This window comes from Branchiostoma belcheri, unplaced genomic scaffold (genome assembly GCF_001625305.1).
Source record: "Branchiostoma belcheri isolate BF01 breed outbred unplaced genomic scaffold, Haploidv18h27 scaffold107, whole genome shotgun sequence".
NCBI classification, from domain to species: domain Eukaryota; kingdom Metazoa; phylum Chordata; class Leptocardii; order Amphioxiformes; family Branchiostomatidae; genus Branchiostoma; species Branchiostoma belcheri.
The window spans coordinates 934,265-961,413 of record NW_017802458.1 but is presented as its reverse complement, the minus strand read 5'-3'; the positions used below and the strand labels follow the sequence as shown (position 1 = coordinate 961,413).

The 27,149-nt window shown below is 41.3% G+C and overlaps 2 protein-coding genes and 1 long non-coding RNA gene across 3 annotated transcripts; 1 reads left to right on the top strand and 2 right to left on the bottom strand.

The window, feature by feature from the left end:
- The first annotated feature begins 780 nt into the window (after positions 1–780).
- Positions 781–2,634, top strand: LOC109479434. The gene has a single exon (XM_019781402.1). It carries the CDS (start codon positions 781–783, stop codon positions 2,632–2,634), a length of 1,854 nt encoding a protein of 617 aa, XP_019636961.1.
- Positions 2,635–6,363: 3,729 nt separating this feature from the next.
- On the bottom strand, positions 6,364–18,811 carry LOC109479425 (probable peptide/nitrate transporter At3g43790). The gene is made up of 14 exons (XM_019781395.1): positions 18,788–18,811; positions 18,534–18,565; positions 17,756–17,815; positions 15,765–15,852; positions 14,530–14,601; positions 14,128–14,260; positions 13,020–13,121; positions 12,260–12,363; positions 11,479–11,589; positions 10,705–11,111; positions 10,215–10,263; positions 9,886–9,994; positions 7,700–7,881; positions 6,364–6,834 (listed from the first exon to the last, which is right to left on the bottom strand). Exons 1-13 carry the CDS (start codon positions 18,809–18,811, stop codon positions 7,709–7,711), a joined length of 1,464 nt encoding a protein of 487 aa, XP_019636954.1. The 3' UTR covers positions 6,364–6,834; positions 7,700–7,708.
- A 241-nt stretch (positions 18,812–19,052) lies between these two features.
- Positions 19,053–20,593, bottom strand: LOC109479967. The gene is made up of 3 exons (XR_002140809.1): positions 20,480–20,593; positions 19,906–20,020; positions 19,053–19,114 (listed from the first exon to the last, which is right to left on the bottom strand). It is a non-coding gene; the product is annotated as an uncharacterized LOC109479967 (long non-coding RNA).
- Positions 20,594–27,149: the final 6,556 nt, after the last annotated feature.

Below are 27,149 nucleotides of genomic sequence, written 5' to 3'. Positions count from 1 at the left end.
CCCCCCCCACACACACACACAAAAAATATCACGTCATCCGAGGCTCTGGCATGTCTCTAGGTGAGGGTAGTCCATTGTAGCTTGCTATGTAGCGATAATTCGGATGGTATGGAGGATAGCATCCAGGCTGCCGAAGCTCCACGACTCAAGATCTTAGTACATACGCACAGTGCCGATTTATGAATTCCGGAAAAAGCCAGCCTGTTGTATACGTCGCTATGTATTACCGCAAATTCATAATATCTGAGCTTTGTATTCCAGTGGTTTAGTAGCATTTTTTTAAAATATCTTTGGCCGGAATTTGATTTTATTCACCGCGCGCACTAGTTTGGGGGTCTTCAGAGGATGTCATCCATAAAATCAAGTCGTTGCCGTCTAATGAATAAAAGAAAATAGTGGGTCTCGAGAAGGGTTAGAATGGCTATCTACGTTCTCATGTTTTAATGAGTTTGATCGATGTTTGTGGTTATTATGTAGCATGAAAAAACAATGTATTTCTTCTAATTTTCTCAGGGTAACAGAAAGCGTTTCGGTGAAGAAAACCTGAGACGTCTGGTCCATGGAGCAAGAGGCAGGTGTAACCAGGTGTCAACATCATTCAGCCTTTAACAGCGACGTTTAGAGAAAATCTTTGTCAGGCATACTAACTGGTATTTTCATTGTAACATCCTGAGATATCTTTGATTGGAAGGGCGGCATCTCTAGATTACGTGACATTGAAGCTATTACAGAAACATTTTCCATACTGAATTCTTGTTCAATTTTGTCACCCAAATTACCATGGCACGCCAGCGCATTTATTACGTCGTGACCGTTGCTATGGTTTTGACCTTTGCCACTCAGATCGTCGCAAGCAAAGAAGCACCGAACAACGTCATGAGAAAACTGCAAACTCAAGGATGTAAAATTACAGATTATCATTACGTATCTAAATATAATTTACCAAGGATAGCTTGTGACAACATCGGTTTGACAAGTGTCCCTGAAGGACTGCCACAAAACATGGCTGAACTTCAGTTACCAAACAACGCCATAACTTCCTTTTCCTGTGCTGGTTTGAACCTGTTTAACCTGAAAATACTTAACCTAAGGAACAATAGAATCAGATGCTTTCCGTGGAACTGCCTTAAGCATATGCGGGGAATAACTGCTTTAGATTTGTCACATAATCAGTTGTCTTGTGTCAAGCTTTTCGCTGTTAAGTTTTTCGTCCCTCGCCTAAAAATGGTGAACATTTCTTACAACAGGTTGATGACATTGTCAGAGTGTGATCTTGGGTGGGACATGAGTTTGCAGGTACAAAATCACTTGGGACATTTTGTGCAATATAATTTGTCAATAGAGGGTAACCCTCTTTACTGTAGCTGTAGCATATCGTGGGCCATCAAACTGGCGAAAATCGTAAATAAGTGCCGGAAAAAAATGTGCGATTGTTGTAAGCAATTCTTTGATAACGAAAATCCCATCAAACCTCAGATGTGGAAAGATCTGGAAAATTTCCGGTGTGAAACACCTCCGCGTTTAGCGGGATTGGAACTCTGGAAATTAGGCATCTCACACTGTCCTCAAATAAGATACAGTCCCTGTCCTATTGAGCATACATGCCCCGGAGTAAAGACTGAAGCCTATACTTCTACCTTCTTGCCACCAACAACAACTAGCAGCTCAGAACTATCCACAGAGACAAGTGAGAAACAAAAGCAAACACAAACAGAACTAAATCAGCAGACAACCCAGAGTGTTAGCTTTGAAATAAGTTTTAAACCAAAGCAAACACAAACAGAATTAAATCAGCAGACAACCCAGAAAGTAAGTTTTGAAATAAGTTCTGAACAAAAACAAACACATACAGAACTAAAACAGCTGACAACCCAGAACGTGAGCACTGAAACCTTGAAAGGAATGTTTTTACCAACACCGGGAGAATTGTATAGTGTGCAGTCAGTGGCCATGCCTATAACAGAGGCTCCACAGACACAATTCCTGTCATCTCCACACCCCAGTCCCTTAGAGACCGAAGTCTCTACTACTACCCTCTTGCCAACAACAGCTAGCAGCTCAAAACTTTTCACACAGACAAGTGAGGGACCAAAACAAACACGGGCAGAACTAAATCAGCAGACAACCCAAGACGTAAGTTTTGAAATAAGTTTTGAACCAAAGCAAACGCAGACAGAACTAAATCAGCAGACAACCCAGAACTTGAAATTCAGTCAGTCTCCACAGACACAAGTTCTGTCCTCTCCACACCCCAGTCCCTTGGTGTCAGGCTGGATGCTGACTGGTATTATTGTTGGAGGGATTGTTGCCCTGTCAGGTCTGATATTAGCTGTTTATTGTGCAATGTCTAAGAAACAGGCTAGCCAGGGGAACAACATGGCGGCTGGCTACGTTGTAAACAATCACCAGGTTGACATCTCTCAGCTGCAGAGCGCACAGGTTGACTCCCAGGCAGGTTATAGCGGTGAATCTGATTATGCTTCTCCGTATGCAAAATCGATGTATGTTTTTCATGTTCCTCAATACGATACTGCGGACCGTATGATGGAAGCGCAAACCAATAAGACTCCTGCCACACATTCACAACCTTCTCCCGACCTTGCCCCCGAACACAAACCGACCTGTGTCGGATAAAGTTCTGGTGAATCCCACTTTTCCTGCAATGGATATTAAATGGGGCATCAAAATTTAATCAAGTAAAATGCAAAACAAAAGGAGAAAAAAAATCTTTCTTTGTCGGAAATTGTAATGTCCGTATCAGTAGTCATTATGTAATAAGACTATCTCAAACACAAGCAGTGGTACATGTAAGGGACAGACCACATTTCCAACCACATTGGAATATATGGTGAATATCTAAGAACTGAGCTGGCAGAAATCACCTACCTGAGTGTTCAACCATTGCAAACAGGGTAGTCCAACAGGGTAGTCCAACTTTGTCCATTTAGTTTTAAAAATAGCTTAGTTTGACCGGCAGAAATAAGTACAGAAACAAGAGATAGAAACACTGAAATCATGACCCCTGTACACCACCAAAAACAACAAGATGGGATACTTTTAGAGCTCGCCCAGGCAGTTAAAAGAAGGGTAAACGTCAGGTTTTTTTTTAAACAAAAAAGAAAAGAAAAAGAACTCTCCAGCTGGAAAATACCAGCATTTATGCACACATGCCAAGAAAAAGGCTGTTTTCAGTTGACTCGTCAAAGGGGCCTTCTGCGCCTGCGAGAAGGACTGACATTTGCGCTATAGGATGAGTAGCTTGTGCAAATACTAACATTGACAATAATGTAAGCATACCATCCCATGGACGATGGACGTGATAACCATTATTATTATTACGTTTTGAATGCATCACCATTAGTATATATTACTTTTTGGATGTATTATTTATCTTACTTATGTAGAATGTACGATTCGTTGTGTAGTCTGCGTTCGCATATAGAACAAAGTCTCAATACATATTTCAACCAACAGACTTTGTGACCGTCACGTCTAAGTCAGGATTCTATCACAATTTACTTTGATAAAGCAGTTAGGCAATGGATGCTTTCTTCACTTAAATCATTTACATAGCCAAAATGGAAAAGACGACGACTGAATCATGTTGTTACATAACGTTGTTGTATTTGGGTTGCTGTGGATGTTGATATAGCCATACCATTTTGGTTTTAACCACTGTAGTATGAACCATGTAGTATTTACATATTATGCGTTACAAAATCAATTGTGTAAATACTGTAGATTGTAAAATTGCAGCACTAATCATTTAAGGACAACAACTGAGAAAAATGAAATGTACTAGTTTGCAAATTTGTTTCAAAGTAAGACAATGTTATCACAGTGTAAGTTTTAACAGAACAATGTAGATGTATATGTAACGTTGAATGCAAATCGAGAACGAGTGTTGAGTTTAAAGTGTCTTCTATGAATGACCTATGCGTTTTCGAACAATAGAATTCGCTACCAAGTTTGTAAAAAAAAAAATATAGTAGGACGGCAGCCAGAATAAGATGTAATTATAACCATGAAAACTATAACCTAACCCTATTTAAACTAAGGCTTCTTCCTCTTCTGTTTGAGCAAAAAAATCCTCCAGAAGAACATACCTAAAACCATCAGTACCAACGCAGTGATGTTAGTGAACCGTCCCCAGAACTTGAACTTTTAGTGACGTCATCATCTGTAAGAAACTGGGATACGTGTAAAATAAAACTATGTTAACAATAGACACTGCAAAAATGTGGATTTTTATATATTAGTCGTAATTTACTTTTATGGAGCATCTGCATGTGCATGGCTATCATTATATAGAGAGTTTGATAGAAACACCACATGTTTTGCTGTTGCCTAGCTTCCTACAGATGGGCCTCTTCTGTTCAAATCAATGCCATAGATTGTCTGTCTCAGATGCAAAATGAAGACGCCAGCCATTAATATATTCACATCTTCAGGAGACAAAATTGCTGGGGATTCCAAGAAGAGGTTATCTTACGTCAACGGTTTCAAGTTATCTGGTTGGTTAAACATGGATCAATCAGGTGAAAGCACGAGTAGGTTATATATTTATGTCAGGAAGGAAGACAATCTGGTTATGCTTCTCTGTATGCAAAATCGATGTATGTTTTTCATGTTCCTCAATACGATACTCCGTAGTATGGAAGCGCAAGCCAATTATATAGACTCCTCCCTTCATTCACGACCTTCTCCCGACCTTGCCCCAGAACACAACCCGGCCTATATGTAGGATGAAGTTCTCGTGTATCCCACATTTCAGGCGCCGTGGATATAACATTAGGGACCAAAATTCTGTCCAAGACATAAACAGGAGAGAAATCTATTTCTGTCGGAAATCGCAATGTCTGTATCAGTAGTCAGTATTTGTTATAAGACTAAGGCATGCCCTTTCTTGAAAAATGCAACAACCACGCTCGTCCCCAGCGCCCGTGGAGAAGGTATAGATCGTGGCTTAGCCCAGGCTACGGAAAATAAACTTTCTTCAGTGCAAATCGGTCGTTTCTGTTTTCTTTGTGTCTTTCTAAGGGGTTGTGATAACCTACTCTACTCGGGTGGTATTGTCGTGCGCGCTCGCTAGTACGTAACGTTACACGGCGGCGATCTGTATACATGTACACTGCAATCTTTCTACTATCGGAACCTAAAACAAGACGCAAGATTCCTATTTTGGGGTATAAAATGCTGCCACAATTGTAATATATACCAAATGAAACAGACATTTACAAAGTACCTCATTTGGTGACGCTATGAGGGTGTACCGTTACCCCTCTACATTTGCCCAGAAGGGAGTCAGTCGCGGAAGGAACTTTGCCATGGAGGGAGTTTTAACATTCTCCACGTCAAAACTTAATTTCATGCGGCGTCCCTCAATTATCTATCTTACCCCTTCTGTTTCTAAACTATATAAACGATTAAGCACTGATATTGCTTTTCTATGTGCAGACGACACAAATTTATTCATATACATGAATAAATTTGTGTCGTCTGCACATAGAAATCTTAACACATGAGTAAACATCATGAATAAATAGACGTATAGAGTAAATAAATGGCTTAACCAAAATCAATTATCTTAGAACGTAAAAATACATAATTGATACATTTACACACACACACACACAAACACACACACACACACATACATATATATATATATATATATATATATATACTATATATATATATATATATATAGAGAGAGAGAGAGAGAGAGAGAGAGAAAAATAGATAGATATAGATATAAGGGTTAATGTACCAATACAGATATAGATAGAAGGATAGATGTAATAGTTTATTGACAACACTCCAGGTACATGGCAGCGTATAAAACCGCTGAATTACGTACTTAGGCTTTAAAAACAAATTAAACAATATATAGATAGATACATATAGATACAGATTATATAGATACATATATATATAGAGAGTGAGATAGATAGATATATATTTGTGAATATTTGGATCAGACTAAAGTAGGAAAAAACATTACCCTAAAACGTTTATTACTCCATATTGTAATCTCGTTTATCCCTATCTTGCATACTGCAATATTGTATGTGCGAGTCCGTAATCTAGTACATCACTTAAATCACTCTTTTAAAAATGGTACGTTACAATAGCATCAGAAGTGCACTTCCCCTAGTGTCCCTTTTGTTTAAAAAGCTAAAAAATACTTAATGTAAACAGAAGTGCATTTTTTCCTAGTGCTTCTTTTGTTTAAAAAGTTTTTAAAAATACTTAATGTAAATATGACATAAACAGAAGTGCATTTCCCCTAGTGCTCCTTTTGCTTAAAAAGCTAAAAAAAAATACTTAATGTAAATATGACATAAACAGAAGTGCATTTCCCCTAGTGCTCCTTTTGCTTAAAAAGCTAAAAAAATACTTAATGTAAATATGACATAAACAGAAGTGCATTTCCCCTAATGCTTCTTTTGTTGAAAAAGCTGAAAAGTCCTAATGTATCTTGTTGATGTTTGAAATAACAAACAAATATCTCTGTCTTTCGGAATCCAGCTATGACACCATATTTTAAACTCAGATATTTACACAAAAGAAGACAAAGCCATTATCTAAGGCCAGTCTTCTTTATAACTGTCAAATCAAATCAACAACAATTTTAATCATATACAGGCGACACAAATTTGGAACAAATTGAATTATATATCTTAAGTTATGTGAATCCTTTACCATTTCAAAATTCAAAATGTTGGTCTCCTTTTTTACAAGACATTTAACAAAGTACTTTAATCAAACAATGTCCATATTGCTTATATTGTTGCTCCTGGTTTCGCATTTCCATGCCCGCCTTCAGTGGTTCTGTAATGAAGAAATATGGGAGACGTAAGAAACTCAGGATCATAAAACGGATGCACCTTATAGTATGTAATACATGGATGCATATCAGCCGTACAAGTTTGTTTCTGTTACCTTCTTGTTCACACCCATTTCTTGTGCCTGGCCTTTAGACGGCCTACCATTCTTCCTGTCAATCGTCCCAACCCATGTGCTGTCAACCTACTCAAACCCATTGGTCGGCCACCAAAAAGAATATCTTTGTCACCGTGTCTATGTAACATTGTTTGAAAATGGTCTCATTTTTTCGAATAAGAAAAACACCAAGGCCTACACCTTACGCGGACGAGGCTGAACCTCTTCGCGGCTGCAGAAGCTCTTTCCCGTCCGACTCAGGTAGGCTCCCCGGTAGGATTTGCACTACGGGAGGTGGGGCTACTAACTCTTGGCGTGCAAAAATCCTTCAGGCGTAACATTCCTATCGGGAGGTCTGTTGAGCTGGACGGGGAAAACAGCCTTCCCCAGCCACGATAGACTGGAATCCAGTCTTATCGCGGTTGGGGCAGGGTTTCCTCGGACCTGGCCATGGAGATGTTGGCGCTGTTTTCCAGGACTTTTTCCCGCCCACCTCAGCTAGGTTTTCCGGTAGGTATTTTACGATGGGAGATTGATTAGACGAATAGACGATAGTGATGGGGCAAATCAACTCCCCGGCGTGCCTTCTCATTATCAGTTAGCGTAAGACTCTTACCGGACGGCCTATTGTACTGGGCGGGGCGAAACTATTACAGCCCCGAGGACACAGCCTGCCCCAACTACTATGCCCCAACCACGATTGATTGGACACCAGGCTAGCCTTGCTATGGCATTTTCTAAGATGCATACTTACTTTCTTTTCTTATTTCCCTTGGCCCTTCCCCCCGTCGCTTCCCTCCGACGCTGTCGGGCTGTCCAGGGCGATCCTGGGCTTGTTGATGGAAGCCGGTAAACTTGCGCAGAGGACCGCCATCAGGAGGCACAGAACGGCCACCACATAGAAACCCAGATGGTGATCCAACGGCCAGGGCAGCCCTGTCAACAAAGGAAAGGAAAAACTGTCGGATTGAAAACCGATTAGATAACTGCACTGGCGACTTTCCTTAATCCCTAAGCAGATCTTTCGGTGGTACCCATTTGGGAAGCTTGTTCCAGTGGCGTAGCGGAAGAGTGCTCCACTCGGAACCAAAAGTTCCCGGGTTCGAGTCCTGACATGCCACCGATCTTATGTCCAAGGAAAGGAACTTAACACGACTTTCCTCACTTCGCCCGGGTGAAAATGAGTATTGTATTGTCCCTTGTGTTGGTGGCGGCATTAACCCTATCTAGACCGGGGGGGGGCTAAAAGTGCCCGCGCCAACTTTGATGTCACATAGCGTCTGAATGGCTAGGGCTAGAATGACCAAACTTGGTGACTTTTCCTAAAATATTGTTGGCAACAATTTTCTATCATTGGAATAAGATAATAATTTTTTTGTGTTGCCATGGCAACGGGTTTCTGACAGGCATTTTTTGCTAAATTTAGTAATTTTTGTTTCAAGAATAGAATTTTATGGGTTTTATGTCAAGTTACTCATGGTTTCTAATATTAATAACATCCCATATGAATTTATGTAAATTTTATCATTAAATATGCACAATTTATGCTAATTTGATGACTTCATTGGCCAAAATCCAAGATGGCGGACCATATCATTAGAACAGGTATATACAAGTTATTTTCCTTAAAATTTCATCAATACTTCCATTTCTTTTTCCAAAAAAGGTTTAAATGAAGGTCTTTGGTATGTTTACAATGTATTTTAGGCTTTATCACGAAAAAAAACTATTTTTGAAAATTCAACATTGATGATCCAAGATGGCGGATATCTTAAATATGTATGACGTCATTTTATGACGTCACCGGTGTTGCTATGGGCAACATAAGACTTAGTACACTCTAATATTCTGTCATAAACACTTTTGGTAAAGTTATGTTGAATACCATTTAGTTTTCAGGGAATAGCCTATCTAGACGGTTTTGGCCAATAAAATCCCATTAATGACGTCATAATGACGTCATATTACGTCCTAATGACATCAAAATTGTAGATATGATAAATTTTAACTAGTACACCATCCTCTGAAAATTTGGTAGCCATACGACATACCGTTAGCGAGTTCTGAGGGGGGGCCGAAAGAGCCCCCCCCCCGGTCAAATCTTGCTCAAAAAAGCCCGGTCTAGATAGGGTTAATATAAGTTGAAAAAACTTGAGTGCGCCGTCACCACGTCTTGTAATTACATGTTGGAATATAAACAAAAACTTTCTCCATGGTAATGTAGTTCTAGGAAAGAAGCTTTTAGTATTTAGGACTAAAAGGCAATTTGCTTCCCTAGCAGTAGCAGTCCGAAAATAGCTTCATCAGCTTGGTAAAGTTTAGGATACAAGAGTTTCCTTTTATACAACCAAACTATTTACCTTGCTGGCGTTTCGGTGTCTGTCAGCAAGGTAAATAATTTGGTTGTGTAAAAGAAAACCCTTGTTTCGAGTAGCAAAACGGGGTTTAGCCGAGAAAGAGCTGCCATCCTAACGTTATTATGAAGCAAGTTTAAACTGTAATTTCCAACACAACAAATTGGACTCACCCAAATTTTCGACTGTACAACTCCAGCCTTTGTCAAAGAATGAGCAATCCACCGCTTCAGTGACGTCGCGCAGATAACACACGTGACTCCGTGAGCAGTGGATCATAGGTTGCAGAAAGTCTGTGGCGCCCCCCGTCTCAGTTGAGGGATGGTTGTAATGCCCAGATGTAGATGGCCTCTTCAATCCCTCGTGCAAAGAAGTCCGGTTTGGCTTTTTGCAACCTATGTTCCACTGCTCACGGAGTCACGTGTGTTATCTGCGTGACGTCATGGAAGCGGTGGATTCTTTGACAAAGACTGGAGTTGTACAGTCAAAAATGTGGGTGAGTCCAATTTGTTGTGTTGGAAACTACAGTTTAAACTTGCTTTATTATGATTTCTACCAACGCAGATGAACTTTCAGGATATCCTACCGTTATCGTTGCTCCAAGCGAACAGGTTGGCGCTCGTCACCGGTCCCGCCAGCCGCATCAGTGACGCCAGAATCTGCGCTATGCTGTTGATCGTCCCCCGGTTGGATTGCTGTATTTACAGACATAAAAAAGTATTGTGACGGTTATAAAGTTGAGGTATGCAAAGCCCGAAGTCAGCTTTTTTTTTTTGGTGTTGTTTTGCACCCCAACAAGCATTGACCTCTTTTTCCTGGAAGCAACACCCCAGGAAGGGCAGTTTCCAGCAGGCCAGTAGCGTGACATTCGTATTTTAACGTATGATAATCTTTGGTAAGAGGTACAGTACTCACCACACTGGCGTTTCCTACCAGAACCATGCCGGCCAGGAACGAGAATGCGCTGAAAGATGTAAAAAAGCATTTATCTCATGAATCACAGAGAGAATAGAGCTATGTCTAATTGGCTTTGGCCTTGTTCACACGAAACCTCAGGTCCACATGCCACACGTTCCTTTCAAACCGTGTCCGATCACGATTCGCTTAATCTACATTTAATTGTTGTTTGATGAAAACACGCAAGGTAGCGTGGAGATTAAACCAAATTCCCCAGAATTCTGCCAAATTAAACTGGAATTCCCAAATTATACTAGAGGTTGTTTTAGTAGACTTTGGCTCGATGACTGCTACATAGTTTTTATACAATTTTTTATCTATAGTTTACGGCATTAGCCTATCTAGATGTACGGTTGCTGAGATATGGGAATTAGTCCCAAATTAAACTGGAAGTCCCAAATTAAACTGGAGGCTGTTTAAACCGTAGTAGTGTTGATCAGTGTCTTACCGTCCCTGTTCCATCACCAACACTACAAACAGTAGTGGAGCCCAGACCCTGGCGAGTAGGTCTGAGGCCGGGGGCTGGGAGGTCTCCGTCTTGTCTCCGTCTGCTATGCGACACTGGCCGGGAAGCGGTCTCGCGGCTGTCACGTTCATTTCTGCCGCTTTCTGTAAGTAACCTTCCGTCATCACTTGTGGTGACGTCGTCGAGATGCGTTCAGCTGTAGTGAAGTTCAGTGTGAAGTCGCTAGAGGACGCTGTTTTGTTTGAGAGTTTGCGACTCGCCACGGCTCCTACCCCCGTGATGCCGGACATTGACGGAAGCAAGGAGATTCCCACAGCGTACAGCACAAGTCCAATCACGTACACCGTCTTGTAGGTGAACTTGGACGCGATGTAAGGGTTTATCGATGCCTTCAGGAGAGAGATGAAATCAACGGAAGAAATTACAGAATCACAGAAGAAATCAATCATCTTAATCTCACCACAGGGTGTCTGCTACAGCAGTAGTTACCATGGTGACTGACGTCTGGTCCAGGCCATTGACCTAAGTTGACACTGAAGAAGAAACTGAGCAACAGTATGTTTTCCTCATGCGAAGGCAAACATAACTAGAAACGTCTGCATTTGGCCACTCTGCCTCCATGCCAAACTTTAGGTCATTTGGCCCAAGAATCGAGAAATTGAATCCATTTAAAGAAATGACAGAAGGAGGAGGAGAGAAATGAAAGAAAACAATATATTTCATCCATTCCTATGGTATGGAATAAAATATGAATACCTTCGTGACGGTGCCGTAGACGGCGATCGTGGTCAGGACGACGGAGACCTCTGCAGGACCGAAGCTGTATCCGCCATGGTCGGGGTCAGAAACCAGCAGGAGGGCCAACAACTGCAGGATGGGAACAAAACGGTTTCAGAATTAATAAGAAGTTTATTGTCATGAGCCTATTAAAAGTTTTTGGTAAAACTATCCATAACCTGCCTACCTGCCTACCTGCCCTGCCTAAGTGCCAAGGCCAGGTACTGGCCCCTTGCTCCCCTCCGTCAGGTCCCTCCAACCAATTCTGTCAAGAGCGATATCCATAACATCCAGATGAAAACTTTATAATACTGATTCCGATATAATGGTTTTTACATTGTGTGTGAATTCAATGGAATTTGCCTGAAAACCGAAGGAAAACATATTGTTTTTGCTCAGTTTCTTCTTCTTCTCCAACCAGTGACCTTTGTCCTGACCAATGACATAATTTGTTGACATCTGTCACCATGATGACAGGCGTTGGGTTACATGATGTTGCAATTTCATTGTCTGCTTTGCTTATGTATATGAATGTATATGTATATGAATGTGTTCGAGTAAGAATTAACAGAGCAGACCATGTCCGAAGTTAAAGATTATGCTTTGCAAATGTTATCTATTTATTTCATTTATTCAAAATTGCAACATGACAATACAAAGTGTGCACTAGGCAGCAAGTATGCTAATAACTGTTACTAGCAAATGTCACTAGCAAATGTTACTAGCAAATGTTACGTCCCTAGTTTTAAATCGCTCGTACCGTCTGGTTGATACAGATGCTCGCCAGCGCAAAGATAGCGTAAACCACGCAGGAGGTCAGCACCAGTCTGTCCCGTAGAATGCCCGTGATGGAGTCCTCTTGTCCTGTGGGGGACAAATGATAATAATTATAATATACCCAGTAGCCGTCGACCAATCAGGAGGCTCCATTTCCCATGGGTTATCAGACCATAACCCATGGCTTTTTGGACCGTACCATTATACGGGGGACAGGACACTAACAGTAGTTTTCATACTTGTAGTATTTATTTATTAAAGCATATTGTAATTTATTTTGAATGTTTTTTGATACAGTACAATTAAATGAAATAAATTAAATTTAAACAGAAAAATACAAAAAATAATTTGACACCCCCACTAAAAGTGGTACTGTTCCAATGTCACGTGGTCACCGCAGATGATTACCTTGTAGATGTTTTGTTTTTCTGTCCACACCATCTTATTTCACGTGACATCGTTTTTTCGTAACAGTTTAATCGCCTTTTTTTCCGCGATAAAGGAATGTTACGTTAGGCTACAGTGTATATGATAATAACGTTAATGCCCCGCCTTATCCTCGGTGTATATGGTGAAATAATCCCTGGTCGGGTGCGATAACAACCTCATCAACAATAAACTTCCCTCGGTGGTTTATTCGGTGGTTATCGCACCCGTTCAGGGATTATCTCACCATATACACCTCGGGTCGAACATACCACGACATGTAAGAGATAAAAAGTAGCCGAAGCAGTTTTACTCACGTTTTTCCCCATCTTCTTCCGAATCGGTAGATACTTCGGTTAGATCGATGTACTCTTCTTTGAGTTTTTTGCCCAACGATTCGGTCAGAAAAAGGCAGCCAACTGTGCATTGTGAAAAGGTTTATTACGTTTATTAGTATATAGGTCACATTTCCAAACCGGGGTCCCACCCTGCTGTTTTGATTAACGAAAAATCACCAATTCAAAATCAACAATAATATACGCAAATAGTTTCCATTGTTAATTTTTCAACTTTCTGTGCTTTTCTGTCATTTGTATCATACTCTTCGTTCCATAAGACTGCCCGGCTGGCCCATGTTTGGAAATATTACCTCAGCATTAACGTTTGGACACACTTTAATATAATCTAGATGGCAGCATTGTATACATTGCAAAACACGCTTTGAGACAGCAGAATACACTTGAGTAAAGCATCTGTCACACATTCAAGAATTTGGCCCACCGGAATTCCGAACACCAGCCGCCCCCCCCCCCGCGACATTCACGAGTTTCCCATTCCCAGAATGCCCTGCGAAAACAGGGGTCTAAACCTCATTTGCATAGGACAGGAAGGCATCGGAGTGATCCTGTTGACGGGTGTTGGCCCATTTTATGCTCAACGTTAATTACTATGGGTTGAATCTGACGACAAATAGAGAATGATTTTTTTTTAATATGGGGTTTGTAACGTTATAGTGGTAACGCTATACTGATGCTGTAACGTTACAAACCACATGTTCCATGTTGAAAAGAACACAAAAAATTCATTCTCTATTTGTTGTCATATTCAACCCACAGTAATCTAATTAATATTGAGCATAAAATGCTCCTACGCCTCAAAACACAGTGAAAAACAATCTGTTTAAAGTCAATAGGATCATTCCGATGCCTTTCTGTCCTATGCAAATGATGTTTAGACCCCTGTTTTTGCAATGCATTCTGGAGATGGGAAGTAGGTCGGCACAAAGACGGCTGGTTTTCGGCGACTGTGACAGCTGAATTTTCCAAAATGGCGGAACAAAATATTTCGGGGGTCGGTCGGGGGTTCGATCATGGTTCGCTGACCAATCAAATGCAACAGAGACGTGTACGTCACGCTCAGACTGACCTATCAGAATGCAGAACTGCAAACACGCCACTACGGCGCAGGGCAGCAGGTACGGAAACTGCTTGAAAAGCGGGATGTCGAACACCTCGAATCTTGTGGCTGGGCAGGACAAAAATCCACCCAGTGTAGGACCCTGTAGAAGCGTAACGGTAATGATTAGAGAGAAGGTTTTATTGCAAGTTAATGCCGGAAGACTAATGGAAAATTACAAACATAAAGGGACATTGAATCAGAGTATAAAAGGACTCAAATTTACATTAACGAAGGGTACATGTAGTTGTCTAGAAGGCTGAAATACAAAAAATATATACCACTGGAACTGCATTGTTGCAGCAATTCTGCCCTTGGACTGTATTATACTGTTAATACTCGTTAATAGTGTCATGTGGATGGCATACTCACCACAAATTGGGCCACGTTGCTAGGCACCAAGAAAATGGAAAAGGCCAATGAATGGTACTCCGGAGGGCAAACCTACAGATAAACACGGTACGGAGGTCGTGTTATTTGAGATGTGTCTAAAAATGGCAAACTTATCTTGTCTACATCTGCAAATAATTTCATCAGGTTGTTACACGAATGAATAGCAACGTTATTTGATCACAACCATTTATTTTTCACGAGCCGACCTTTCGATGACCGTCTGTCATCTTCATCAGGGCTTCACCAGTCAGAATTGCCCTGATGAAGATGACAGACGGTCATCGAAACGTCGGCTCGTAAAAATAAATGGTTGTGATCAAAGAACTTTGCTTGTATACAAATATAGGGGATATACCTCTTCATCCATTCATTCATTTATCTGTCCCGTAGCTTTACCTCTCATTTTACATAATGTGCGTAATGTCAGAAACAAAATGACACTCAATTTTATCAAAATTACAATATTGGCAGATTCCTTGCTACAGAGGATTGTGGTTATGTCTGCCTTGCCTTGTTCAATATTAAGTTTGTGTGGACTAATACGTAGTTTTGTTCTGTGTTGAATTAGAATCAACGCAACGGTTAGAGCGTTGGACTCGGAGCCAATAGGTCCCGGGTTCGGTATTCACCATGCCCAGAAGTTGTGCCGTTGGGAAAGGCGCTTTAAACTATCCCCTTTCCCTTACGTTGGAGTGGCGTCCACTGAGCCTCTTTGGCTAATCTGTCTAAATGTGTGCCTAAAACAAACTTTTTTAACGAAGATTTAACACATTTGTAGAAAATTAACATAACAGGGGAATACCACCTCTTCAAGATATCAAACCTGAGACCAGTCTGTAAGTTTTGAACCACTCTCACCGGGAAGGTCCCCTACTCTTTTCGATAAGTGCGATGGGTTCTTAAACGTGCGTGGTTTGTGGCTCTCCCAAACACGGGACCTCCATTTAACGTCCTATCCTAGGGACGTCCCTAACCGAAGCTAGGAACTGATTTACACCTGAGTGAAGTAAGGAAAGTCGTGTAAAGTGCCTTTCTTAAGGGCAAAAGATCGGTGACACCGGGCAGGATTCGAACCCGGGGCCTCTTGTCTTGGACCTGGGCATAACACGCTACCGCTACGCAAAACGACCCCACTATTTCGCCATTGTACCAACATCTGCACAATTGGCACCATGAACCGAAAAATTAAAATCAAGAACGTAAACTATCTTCACCTCATATAGATATGTCTTGGCCACAACGACGGTGCCGTTAAAAAGTCCTTCCAAAAATAGCACGCAGACGGTCCATGGGAAGGAGAAACTGGGAGAAAATATCGGTAAGAACGTGTTAGAATGTAGACTGGTATCCAATCTATCGTGGTTGGTATAGGCTGTCTTCGGGGCTCTAGTATTATAGTAATAATAGTTTTTCCCAGCTCAACAGACCGCCCGGTAGTAGCCTGGATCCTAGACCCATGGCACACTGGTATGACACTGAGATACCTTTGGTATATATAAGGTGTGCTATGGGTCTGGCAACCAGGCTACCCGGTAGGATAGATTTTAAAAGGAGTTTTGCACGTCGCAAGTTGATTGATTGACTCCCGTCGTGTAAAACCTACCCGGCAACCAAGCTGAGTCGGGCGGTTACGTGCTTCTTCAGCCCCGAAGAGAACCCGCCCCAACCACGTTAGACTGGACACGAGACTCTAACTTATGCCGCTAAATCCACAGTCTCCCGCAGTTAAGCAGATACAGTGCTCACCAACTATTTGCATCACTGACATTGGCATAAACCTGGGATCTGCATAAAATTCTGAAAACCCAAACCATTTCCCATTCACTACATTATAAATTGCATGGCATAATTGCATGAGCTGTTATGTCTTTAACCTGATATTGGACTAAAATATTTCCAAGTCAATGGCACACTGACCCAGAAGTACGTGAAAGAAATACATGTAATTTGTTGCGCATCAGCAAATCTGCATGAAGTCCATTGTTATTCATTCATTATCACCCCTGCACCCTCCACCCTCCTGTTGTTTTAAGTTTCGGTCTATCTACACTTTCTCTGTTGTCACTTCCTTCTTGACAGATGAGAACCCCCAATCACTCAATGATGATTGTGTGAAGAAGTTCTTTGTTCCTTTTTGGTGTCCTTGATTGGGCTGTTGTTTTAGGTTTGGTAAGCTTTTGTCCAACACAGGGGTAGACAGTATGAAGGTGGAATGTGTCGCAGATCTTCTAACTCCATGTTAGCCCTGTTCATTATGAGTTTCTGAATGCGACTTGAAGATTAGAATATGGTACATGTATGTAGTTGTGGGTGAAAGTGAGTATATAAATACCAATAACATCATGTTTGTGGTTGTTTCAATTGGCCCCAGCCCAGTATCATCCATAACCAACTGACCTCCCCTCCCTGTCGGTCGTGTGGACTCTCCTAAGGTTATTGGACTAAACCTGTTATAGGAATAAAATTCCCTGACAAATCGTCCATGCAAATAACAGGAGAGCACTGTATTATATACCCTTCTCACGAAGACAAATATCAGACGATAAGGCCATGTTGATTTGATTATATGCCTAACATCCCCTGGGACCCTAAAAACTGACGCGAGAGTGCGATTGAAAAAGAGTTTGGCAAAAAAGTTGCCTTCATCACGAAAGCTATGTGGTCTAAAAGGTCGAACAAAATTGTGAAAGTGCAGACAAGCCGAGCCTCCATCAAGCTTCGGGCGACGGCTGGAAAGAGTGAAAAACGGTCAAATAGAGAGATACCATCCAAGGGAGTTGGTCTGCAAGAGAGAATGCAAAGTTAAGTGTTCTCTCTAGCAGACCAACTCACACGACATGTTGTCTCTCTTCCGTAAATAATTTCATCAGGTTGGTAAACGAATGAATAGCAAAGTTCTTTGATCACAACCATTTTTTTTTCACGAGCCGACGTTTCGATGAACGACTGTCATTTTCATCAGGGTAACTTTGGTGCACTATGCACCAAGTAACATCTAGCGTCAGTGCACAATAAACCAGTCAGAATTGCCTTGATGAAGATGACAGACGGTCATCGAAACGTCGGCTCGTGAAAAATAAATGGTTGTGATCAAAGAACTTTGCTAGACTGATTGTCTCCCTTTTTGACCAATTTCTACTCTTTCCAGACCGAAATCCTGTTAGAGGCTAGGCAAGTCCTGAGCCATGCGGTTTGGAGGTCTCACCTGAAGCCTATTAGCACCATACTGATCATCAGAGTCGCGTTTGAACTCAGCAGAATCGGTCTGCACAGCAAGAAAAATCCGTTAATCAGGTTAGTATAAATTGAATCTTCATTGCATGTTCATTCCCCCAGGGGAAAAATACATGAATGTACAATGTACTAGAAAAAACCGCAACGGGGGCCGACATCATCTACCAGATACCTTTGACCGAATGTTGGCGTCACACTTCAAAGAAGCCACGTGACAAGCTTCACTGGGTCAGTCTTATGGGGAAGACCAGTGTGACTGGTCGAAAGCTCTAGCTGAGAGAATTTTTTTGTGTGGGACCAAAAGTTTTAACTTTAAACACGTACTATAAAGAAATTACAACAATAATAAAAGGCTAACATTTGATCTAAGGTATAAAATGCTAACAACTATATATGATAGTATTGATCTAAGTTCTAATGGCTAGCTTCTTCCCTCTTTCTGAAACAATTCGAAACATACTTATATACTTCATTCATTACATCTATATTTTGTACATTATATCATAAAATTAAAAGAGTCTTGTTTTGAGAATGGTTGATATTTTTTATTGAGCCTAGTTGAACTGAACAGTGATTTACGTTCGTTATCATATAATCTACAGTCAAGCATAAAATGACATTCATCATCGATGCATGGATTGTTACTAACAGAATTTGCATAGTCTATCTTTAGTTAGTAAGTCACAACCAAATATTCAGTCGACTTGAATCATATGTATTGTGTGTAGATAAAAGGATATTGGCCTTACCTTCTGCCAACCACATCCGACAGTTTCCCCCACTGAAAAAGCAATTTATGTCAATCAGTCAATCAACTATTCAATGAATCAACCAATCAACAAATCAATCAATCGTCTGCAGGCACCATGAACTGATTTCTGTCGCAGACTCTCTTGTCAGTTTATATGTACATGTAGCTTCTGTTACGTTTTTTCCATGTCCACAGCAGTAATTTTCAGAAAATATCGTATGTACTAAGTTTAAGTATCACTATAAGATATACCCATATATTTTTGTCCTGCATCATCTTTTAGTCATTATTTTTCATCATTGGCTGTTTATTTGTATTTTCTGACCTGTTTTAACAGATATCTTAAAAGATATCTTAGTATATTGGTTATATCTATGTTTTTATCATTTGTGCAATACTTAAGTTGTATTAATGTCTGATATATTCGTTTTCGGTCAATGTATTTGTGTCATAAGTGAGCTGCTGTGCAAAACAAACAAACAAACAAACAAGCAAACAAGAAAACAAACAAACCTACCACAAAACAGCCGAGAAAAGTACCAAAGAAGGTCGCACTTGTCAGGAACCCGGTGTAATAGCCTGTCCAAGATACATAGAGATCGTTGAAATTTTTAGATGGACCTTCATTTACCAACTTTTTTTTTTATCCAAGGCCACACTAATTTAATTTGTTGGCTCTCGGATTCGCCTCTTAATTTTTTTTTCTGATTTGCAAGAAAAAGAATTCTGAATTAACTAAAAAGTGCTCATATTTTGCCCCCTACAGTTGAGAAAAGTCATTTTCTTCCTAGTTGTTACAGTTTTTCCATCAATCAATGCAGATTAAAACTTCAAAATTCATTGTTTAAATATCAACCCAGCCTTTTGTGTTGACTTCATGGCTCCTATCGTTGCATTTGGGGCTATAAGAGGATGCTTAACCCTGTTTTTTTTTTTTTTTTGCCCTGTCGCTTCATATTTTTATGAAAGAATCCGAGAACCAACAAATTCAATTGGTGTGGCCTAAAGCATATAAAAGAAATGCAAGACGGCGATGTCAACGCAGTCAAGTTAATTAAAGTCTGGAGGAACCCTTAAATGATAGCTGCAAAGCCGTATGCATGCAGCGAATTGTTTTTGGTTTATGTTGGACAAGACAGAACAAGAAACCATAGACTTGTCTTGTCTCCTCTCTTCGTAATCTTTCATCTATGTTCCGATATGGCAACGGACATCTTTGCCCATTTTTGGCATACTGACCACTGTCAGAAAGCAATAAAATTTCTTGTTTTTATTTCCAAAACCAGACAAAAATTAATGCGCGAGCTGATGTAATCCATAAAAATTACTTGCTGTGGCCTAAGTAAGAAAGTAAGTGGGATGTGATGTACCTATCTGGTTACTGTTCAGGTAAGGGAAGAAGTCGTGCGTGAGGAACGGGAAAAAAGGTTGCCTGGTGCTGCCGCCGATAGCTGCTGTCGCTATAAGAAGCCCTATAATTGTAACCTGAAACCAAAACAACATCGGTTAATAATTTCGTCAGGTTGTTAAACGAATGAATAGCAAAGTTCTTTGATCACAACCATTCATTTTTTTACGAGCCGACGTTTCGATGACCGTCTGTCATCTTCATCAGGGCAATTCTGACTGGTTAACTGTGCACTGACTCTAGATGTTACTTGGTGCATAGTGCACTAAAGGTGTTCCATGATTCCAATTTTATAGTAGGTGGGATTTATACTCCTATCTGACATTTTTTATGAATCCATTTGAGCACGAATTAACAGAGCTGACCATATGCTAAGGTAAACATTATGCATTTTCTTTGAAAATGTTACCTTTTCTAGTCATTCACTGACGGAGTCAGGATCAATAGAAGCCCAATAGCCCCCCCCCCCACTTTTTTTCCTTTTTATTCTTTATTATGTACAATGTGCGAAAAAAGCAAACAAAACATGTACATACACGTTTCGTCGGAAATTCTTGCCACAGCGATTTGATGGCTCCCATGGTTACAAGCCCGGAGTCCACACAGGTGAGCACAGGTATGGATGTATGTCAACAGACACGGGCGACCTGCAAAGATCAGTTTGATAGGCGGTCAGCACTTGAGAACTTGAAATTGACATCAGTCCATCCAGCCAGGAAGGGCAATTCATGCCAAAGGTCATATTGTTCTATGTTTACCGAAGAAAAACATATTGTTTTTCCTCCATTTCTTTTTCTTCTTCTGTTCCAAACACTACCCTCTGACCTGGCCAATGGCCTCTTTTGTTGACGTCTGTCACCATAGTAACTGGTGTTGGGTTACAAAATGTTGCAATTTCATAGTAGGCATTTAGACTCCTGTCACCATATGCATGTATGTGAATGTGTTTAAGTAAGAATTAACAGAGCAGACCATATACGAAGGTAAACATTATGCATTTGCTTTGCAAATGTTACTTCTCTAGTTAGAATTTATTCTGTCCTCCTTATCACAAAACTGCATGGGCCTTCTGAGAAAAAATTGCGCAGGAAAAATAATCAAAAGTCCAAAAGTCTTTCCTTCAAAAACTGGAGAAAATCTCTCATAGATCTAGACATAAACCAGGAAATGGCAGCTTTTTTTAAAAGCATGAATTGGGTGATAATTAAGCATAAGGCGGCACAACACAGTTTTAGCCCTATGGGGATTTCTGTAGTTAAGGACCCCAAAGTGACCCATTTCGACTCACTGAAAATCAAAGTAGGGTGCAAAAGCAAGGTTCAGAATTTTTTATGTTTAATTTGAGGGTATAGTGAACAAAATATGTGAAAATGACCTCAGATTTGCAGGCTTGTTCCCTTCTCACTCCCTCTTTTATTAGCGCCACTGTGGAGGTCATGGAACTGTAGCTAGTACTAGGTGGTACAAGTATCCAAGCGCAAATTTACGCCGACTGAACACGCACCATAATTCAACTTTTACAGTCTCAAAACTGACGTATTCCTCTAACATTTACCACAGGTTCCATCTCGATGCCACGCACAGAACAATGTCTGCACCTTTCTCTCATCACTACTTTATACCCGTACTATTTTTGACTTCGGGGTTAGCCCATAAATACTGTGTTGTGCGGCCATAAAGGTGGCTGAGAGTGAGAGTCATGGTAAGGTGGCAGAACACTGCTTTCGCCCTATGGGGATTCCTATAGTTGAGCACCCCAAGGTGACTCACTTCGACGCGGTAAAAATTATAGTAGGGTGCCCTAGAGCTAAGCACGGCCAACTAATATGTTGAAATATACGGTATATTCTACAAAACAACTGAAAACCAAAAAAAGTGTTTTTAACATAATGACGACCACTTTAAATTTGGCCCTCTACCGTGGTCAGCGGAACTGCAGCCGGCTCACCCCGGAACGCGGTTGCCTAATGCCGCGCATTTATACACGAACAGGGAAATCTTCACAATCCGACTCATACTGTGTACAAGCCGATACCTTTCTATGCCACACAGCGCAGTTCACTCATCGCTACCTCTCACATAAGTCGCACTAGCCAGGATTCAAGAGGTTTGTCTGTACTACTTTCTATATCTGCGTCATAGATCCCCGGGGTCGCCCATTAATACTGTGTTCTGCGACCTTAAATGGCGACGTGGTACTCTGTGATTGGAACAGCCGATCATGTATGTAGGGACGATCTGTCTTCCTCGTCAAGCAAAATGAGACAAAATAGTGACATTTATCTCCAATGACCACTAATTACGGACAGACAAGTAACGCCGTCCTCTCACGGAAGGGTGGCCATGAACAAAGGAGCGGGGAAAGATTTCGACAACCAGGTGTGAAAGGCTGGCACCAGACAAAAATAGAGGAACATGTTAATGTATGGGAATTATGTCAAAACAACGTGGTCAAAATTCATATACTTGAGTTTTAGACCTTGAAAAACATACATTGGCAGGGTAGTCCAACCTCTCAAGTCTCCACCCCCCCCCCAAAAAAAAATAACAAGACTGGCAATGAAAAGATACATTGCCATGGCGACGGTGGTTGGTGTTATGGTTATTTTTTGCATGACACTACTGCCATGATTTGATTATTTTGAGGAAGCCTTGGTACCTGTAAGTCTAGACAGATAAAGTGCACTCCTCCCCTTAGTGTATAGTGAACGAGCCCCGGGGTCACAGAAAGTAAGGCAACCGGGGCAGAGAGATCTTCTCAATGGTTTCCAAGAATGTGGGCATAGATGCAAACAGAGCTGGGAGACATTCCTGTGGACATCCTGTCACATGTAGGTCTAGCGGGTCTAGATTTGGGCTTATGCTATAGTAACTTCACCACGGAAAGGCACCGGAGAACGATGGACTCGCTTTAGTCTACTTTATTCGTTCCAGTCGCACACGACACATATAGCATAATACAAAGTCATACCAGATACCACTTATACAAAATAGGGGAGATACACATTCAGCCAGGAGGGGACAATTTAGCGATTGGTCCAGAAAGGTAAAGGGGGAATACAATTTAAGCACTTACTTACCGGCAACAGTTGCTTGCCGCGATACTGATCGTTACCGGGATGGCAACTGAGACCTTTTAGACTTAACTACATTTACAGAGTTACAAAGTATAGGAAGATGGCTGGCACGCCGCCCACGTGGAAGTAGCTCGGCTCCGGACCGCAGTGGTCGACCTCGGGATTCCTCTCGGTTCTCTCGACTGACCACGCGGTCTCGGAGTTCGTCTTAAGTCAAGAAAGTAATTTACATAGATAACGCCGAAAAGGATGATTTAGGTTCCGATTCGCTTCCACGTGGATAGGGCGTAACTGAGTGACGTAATGTTTTGCCAACTCAGCACTGGGGAACTTCTATGTGTTACGTCATATTTTGCTGACGCAGGGAAGGGGGAGTTTCATTTGCTACAATCCCATGCCTGTGGACCAAATTCATCTACGATTCCTAGAATTCTTGCAAACTGCACACAATACTGTACCAACAGGCTCCTCCATGACACGTCGCCAAAAATCCAACGCACCTAAACAATGCGAGAATATATTCTACCCGAATATTGAGAAGTGCCCACCACCACCCCTCTGGACAGCTGATGACCGCATGTAAACCTATATCTTCTTCAGCGAGCCAAGCAAAACAAACATTGCTGCAAGTCTGTTTTTTTTTCAACAAAATAAAAATGCTACAACCCTTACCTATAATATCCAATTCTAAAACAACTACATTTCCCAAGAAAAAGACTACTTTACACTTTACATGACATTGCCATCTCTAATACTGACCTTTGACCTCTATAATCCCCCCGAATGCTCCCAATGGATTCTACCAACACAGATGTACTTTCACTGTTTAGCTCGTCAATTTATCTACCACAAAAAACAACTTTCATTGGCTAATTGTAAATTTACTGGTTATTGTACCATACAATGTCGTAACCACATTGCACAGGTTCGATGCACGTTGCGGGCAGACAGTACTATTAAATCTGGCCATACGAACACAGGCTTCAATACACTAAAAGAGATCCTCATGAAAGTGCTTTCCCATTCTTCAATCTCTAAAATTCTTCTACACCAGGTAGCCACAAGGGTCTGCTTCCCAAATTATATAAAAGGACAACAGGGGTCGACCTGATCAAATTCCCGCCACAGCTGAGGATAGTAAACAAACCTCAACTTTGACCTACTTTTCCATGATATCCATCCGCCTGGCCAGACAAGACCTAACCACTCACATCTCTCACTACGCCCACAGAACTGGTAAAATAAACAAAACTTGACTGAAGTAGGAAAGAGTAGATCCTACCTGTTCCTTCCAGTCCAGAAATTTTCAAAATAGACCAAAACTTTCATGAGAAAATAAGGATTTTCAAAGGTATTAACAAGGTCATTATACTGTGTATAATATCCTTGGTAATTATACTGTGTATAATGTCCTTGGTAATTATACTGTGTATAATGTCCTTGGTATTAACAAGGCACTACAACTGCGCCACGCAATTGTGGTATCTGCCCTTTCCTAAACGGTCGACGCCATATTGCTGAATGGTCAATGTTTGAAAACGTATAAAAACACTTCTGTACAATACTACTGGGCAATGCCCCTCTCGGGGTATAGGGGACAGGACACTAATTCCAGCCCCAATTGGAATATGTGTTAAAAATACAAGAACTGAGCTGTCAAAATCACCTACTTCAGTGTTCAACGATTGCAAACTCATATTGACAGGGTAGTCCGACTTCCAAATTGTCCATTTAGTCCAAACATATCACATTTTGACCAGCTACAATAATAAGTACGATCCATGGAAACACAAAGATCATGACCTCTGAGGCTCTGATCCCACTGTATACTGTCTCTTATTAGTGTAACACACCTACCGGGACGGCCTGTTGCACTGGGCGGGGGAAGCTATTAGAGCCACCGAAGACACAGCCTGTCTGAACACCCCAACACCCCCGTAAGACTGGATATATACCAGTTCAATTCAATTTATTTAACCAGTAATTACAACTCAGGCTATTTTGGCCTGCTTTTCAGGTAATCCCGGATACACATAAAAATACACACAACAAATACACAGTACATAAACTATTTCTAAATACAACATCCAAAACATCAACTGTGTCAAGTCCTGCTTCAGGCTAGACCATGTTACCCAAGAGTTGCGACTTACCGCGTGGATTTCTCAGTAGGCCGATCACGGTAAGACTGGCGTCCGGGGTTATTCTTCTGCGTGTTTCGAGCACGGACAACAGAAACGTTTCCGGAAGACTTTAAAAAAAACTGAAGAGCCCTACTAAAATACCCAAGCCAAATATAAAAAAAAAACAGATCTCTTTAAGTTGACCTATATGTCCAGCTACCCTGGGCAACAGCGCTATTGTATCCACTTCCTTGGGATAGGTCGTCACACTAAAAGTGTGAGTGAGAGTGAGCCATTAGAAAGAGAACGTGGGACTCTGTGATTGGCAGAGCGGGCCTCCCTCCTCAGGTAAATGTAGTCTGCAACATAATAAGCGGCATTACATCTCGGTTCATCAATTAAGGACTGACAAAGGACGCTGTTGTCACTCGAGAAATACATTAGGGGTCGATTATCATCATCTTTCATCTTATAAGAATCGCACTTAAGAACGAAGGAACGGTGAAAACATCTTGACAAACATGTGCCTGTTTTGTTTCTTATTCACGTAGCTCATGTAAGATTTCTCACGTACATCACCACAAGTTCCTTGCACGTAGCTAGTATACTAGCTACGTGCAAGGAACTGTCTCCTTTAATTTTCTAGTTGAGTTCAGCACGTCACCGGAGGCTACTAATTACAAATGTTTGAGAGGGTGACCAGCTGCCATGTTACATCAGAGCTGGATTAACAGAAACGTATCTGCAAGACTTTCAAAAAACTGGAGAACCCTACTAAAATACCCAGGCCAAATATCCCCCAAATAGATCATCTGTTTAATCCAAGTTAACGCAAATGTCCACCTACCCTAGCCTCTACAAGGCACCGGGGATCGCTGTAGAAATAATAGAAATTGGCCGAAATAAAGGAATAATATACCAGGGGAGCTCGATGTAGCCCGCCAGAGAAGATTCTAATTCGCGACCCACGGAGCCTGTGCGGAGTGTACTTGTGAACATATGGATATAATATAAACAGTCATCTCTCGTAAGTCAAAGCTTTGGGGACAATACATGTACGACAATACGAGCATTATTATGAAAAAATTATTTTTGTCGCGTTTTGCTGTCCTTCTCCACAGACACAGCCACTTCCCTGCACACACACCAGGCTGCGTTTCCGCTGGGCGCTGGCGGGTTTATTTCTTAACTGATCTTCAGTGCTGATTTAGGTTCTTTGTACGAATATTGGGGGGATTAATTTTATATCGTTTGAGGTAGCGACTCCGCACAGGCTCCGTGGGTCGCAAATTAGATCTTCTCTGGCCGGCTACCTCCCCTAGTATATTATTCCTTTATTTTGGCCAATTTCTACTATCTTTACAGCGATCCCCGGTGCCTGGTAGAGGCTACACCTACCCCGGATAGATCGTCCTGTCCAAAGTTGTGTGAGTGAGACTGAGGCATTTAAAGACGTGATTGATCAAACTTGGAAGGGTCAAACTTTCCCTTTCAAGCAAATGTAGTCTGTAAGACAGATACCATTAGTGTTAACACCACTCATTCGTGCGAGGAACTGTTTTTCTCCTTTAATTAAAATCACCTGTCACCGGAGGCTACTAATTAAAAGTGTTTGAGAGGGTCAGAGAACAAGTAAAGAGACTCTTTCTACACAACCAAGTCTTTTTTCAGCCACCTCTGCCGAAACCTCGGCTGAATAAAAGACTTGGTTGTGTAGAAATAGTCTTTTTATTCAGTGACGTACCAACTTGATGATTTTTTTTTATATTCCAACATCTACTCACAAGACGTGGTGACGGCACACTAAAGTGGTTTTCAACTTATATTAATGCCGCCACCAACACGGGACAGTACAAGACTCATTTTCACCTGAGCGAAGTGAGAAAAGTCCTGTAAAGTGCCTTTCCCAAGGGCACAAGATCGGTGGCATGTCAGGACTCGAACCCAGGACCTCTTGATTTCGAGTCGAGCACTCTGCCGCCACGTCACACGACCCCACTGAACTA

Excerpts from the sequence above, each read along its gene's own strand:
- LOC109479434 (XM_019781402.1), top strand. The coding sequence starts at position 781 with ATGGCACGCCAGCGCATTTATTACGTCGTGACCGTTGCTATGGTTTTG.
- LOC109479425 (XM_019781395.1), bottom strand. The coding sequence starts at position 18,811 with ATGATGCAGGACAAAAATATATGG. Across the intron at positions 17,816-18,533 it reads TCGGATGTGGTTGGCAGAAG|ACCGATTCTGCTGAGTTCAA; the intron begins GTAAGGCCAATA and ends CTTGCTGTGCAG. Across the intron at positions 12,364-13,019 it reads GGAAGAAGATGGGGAAAAAC|GACAAGAGGACTCCATCACG; the intron begins GTGAGTAAAACT and ends TGTCCCCCACAG.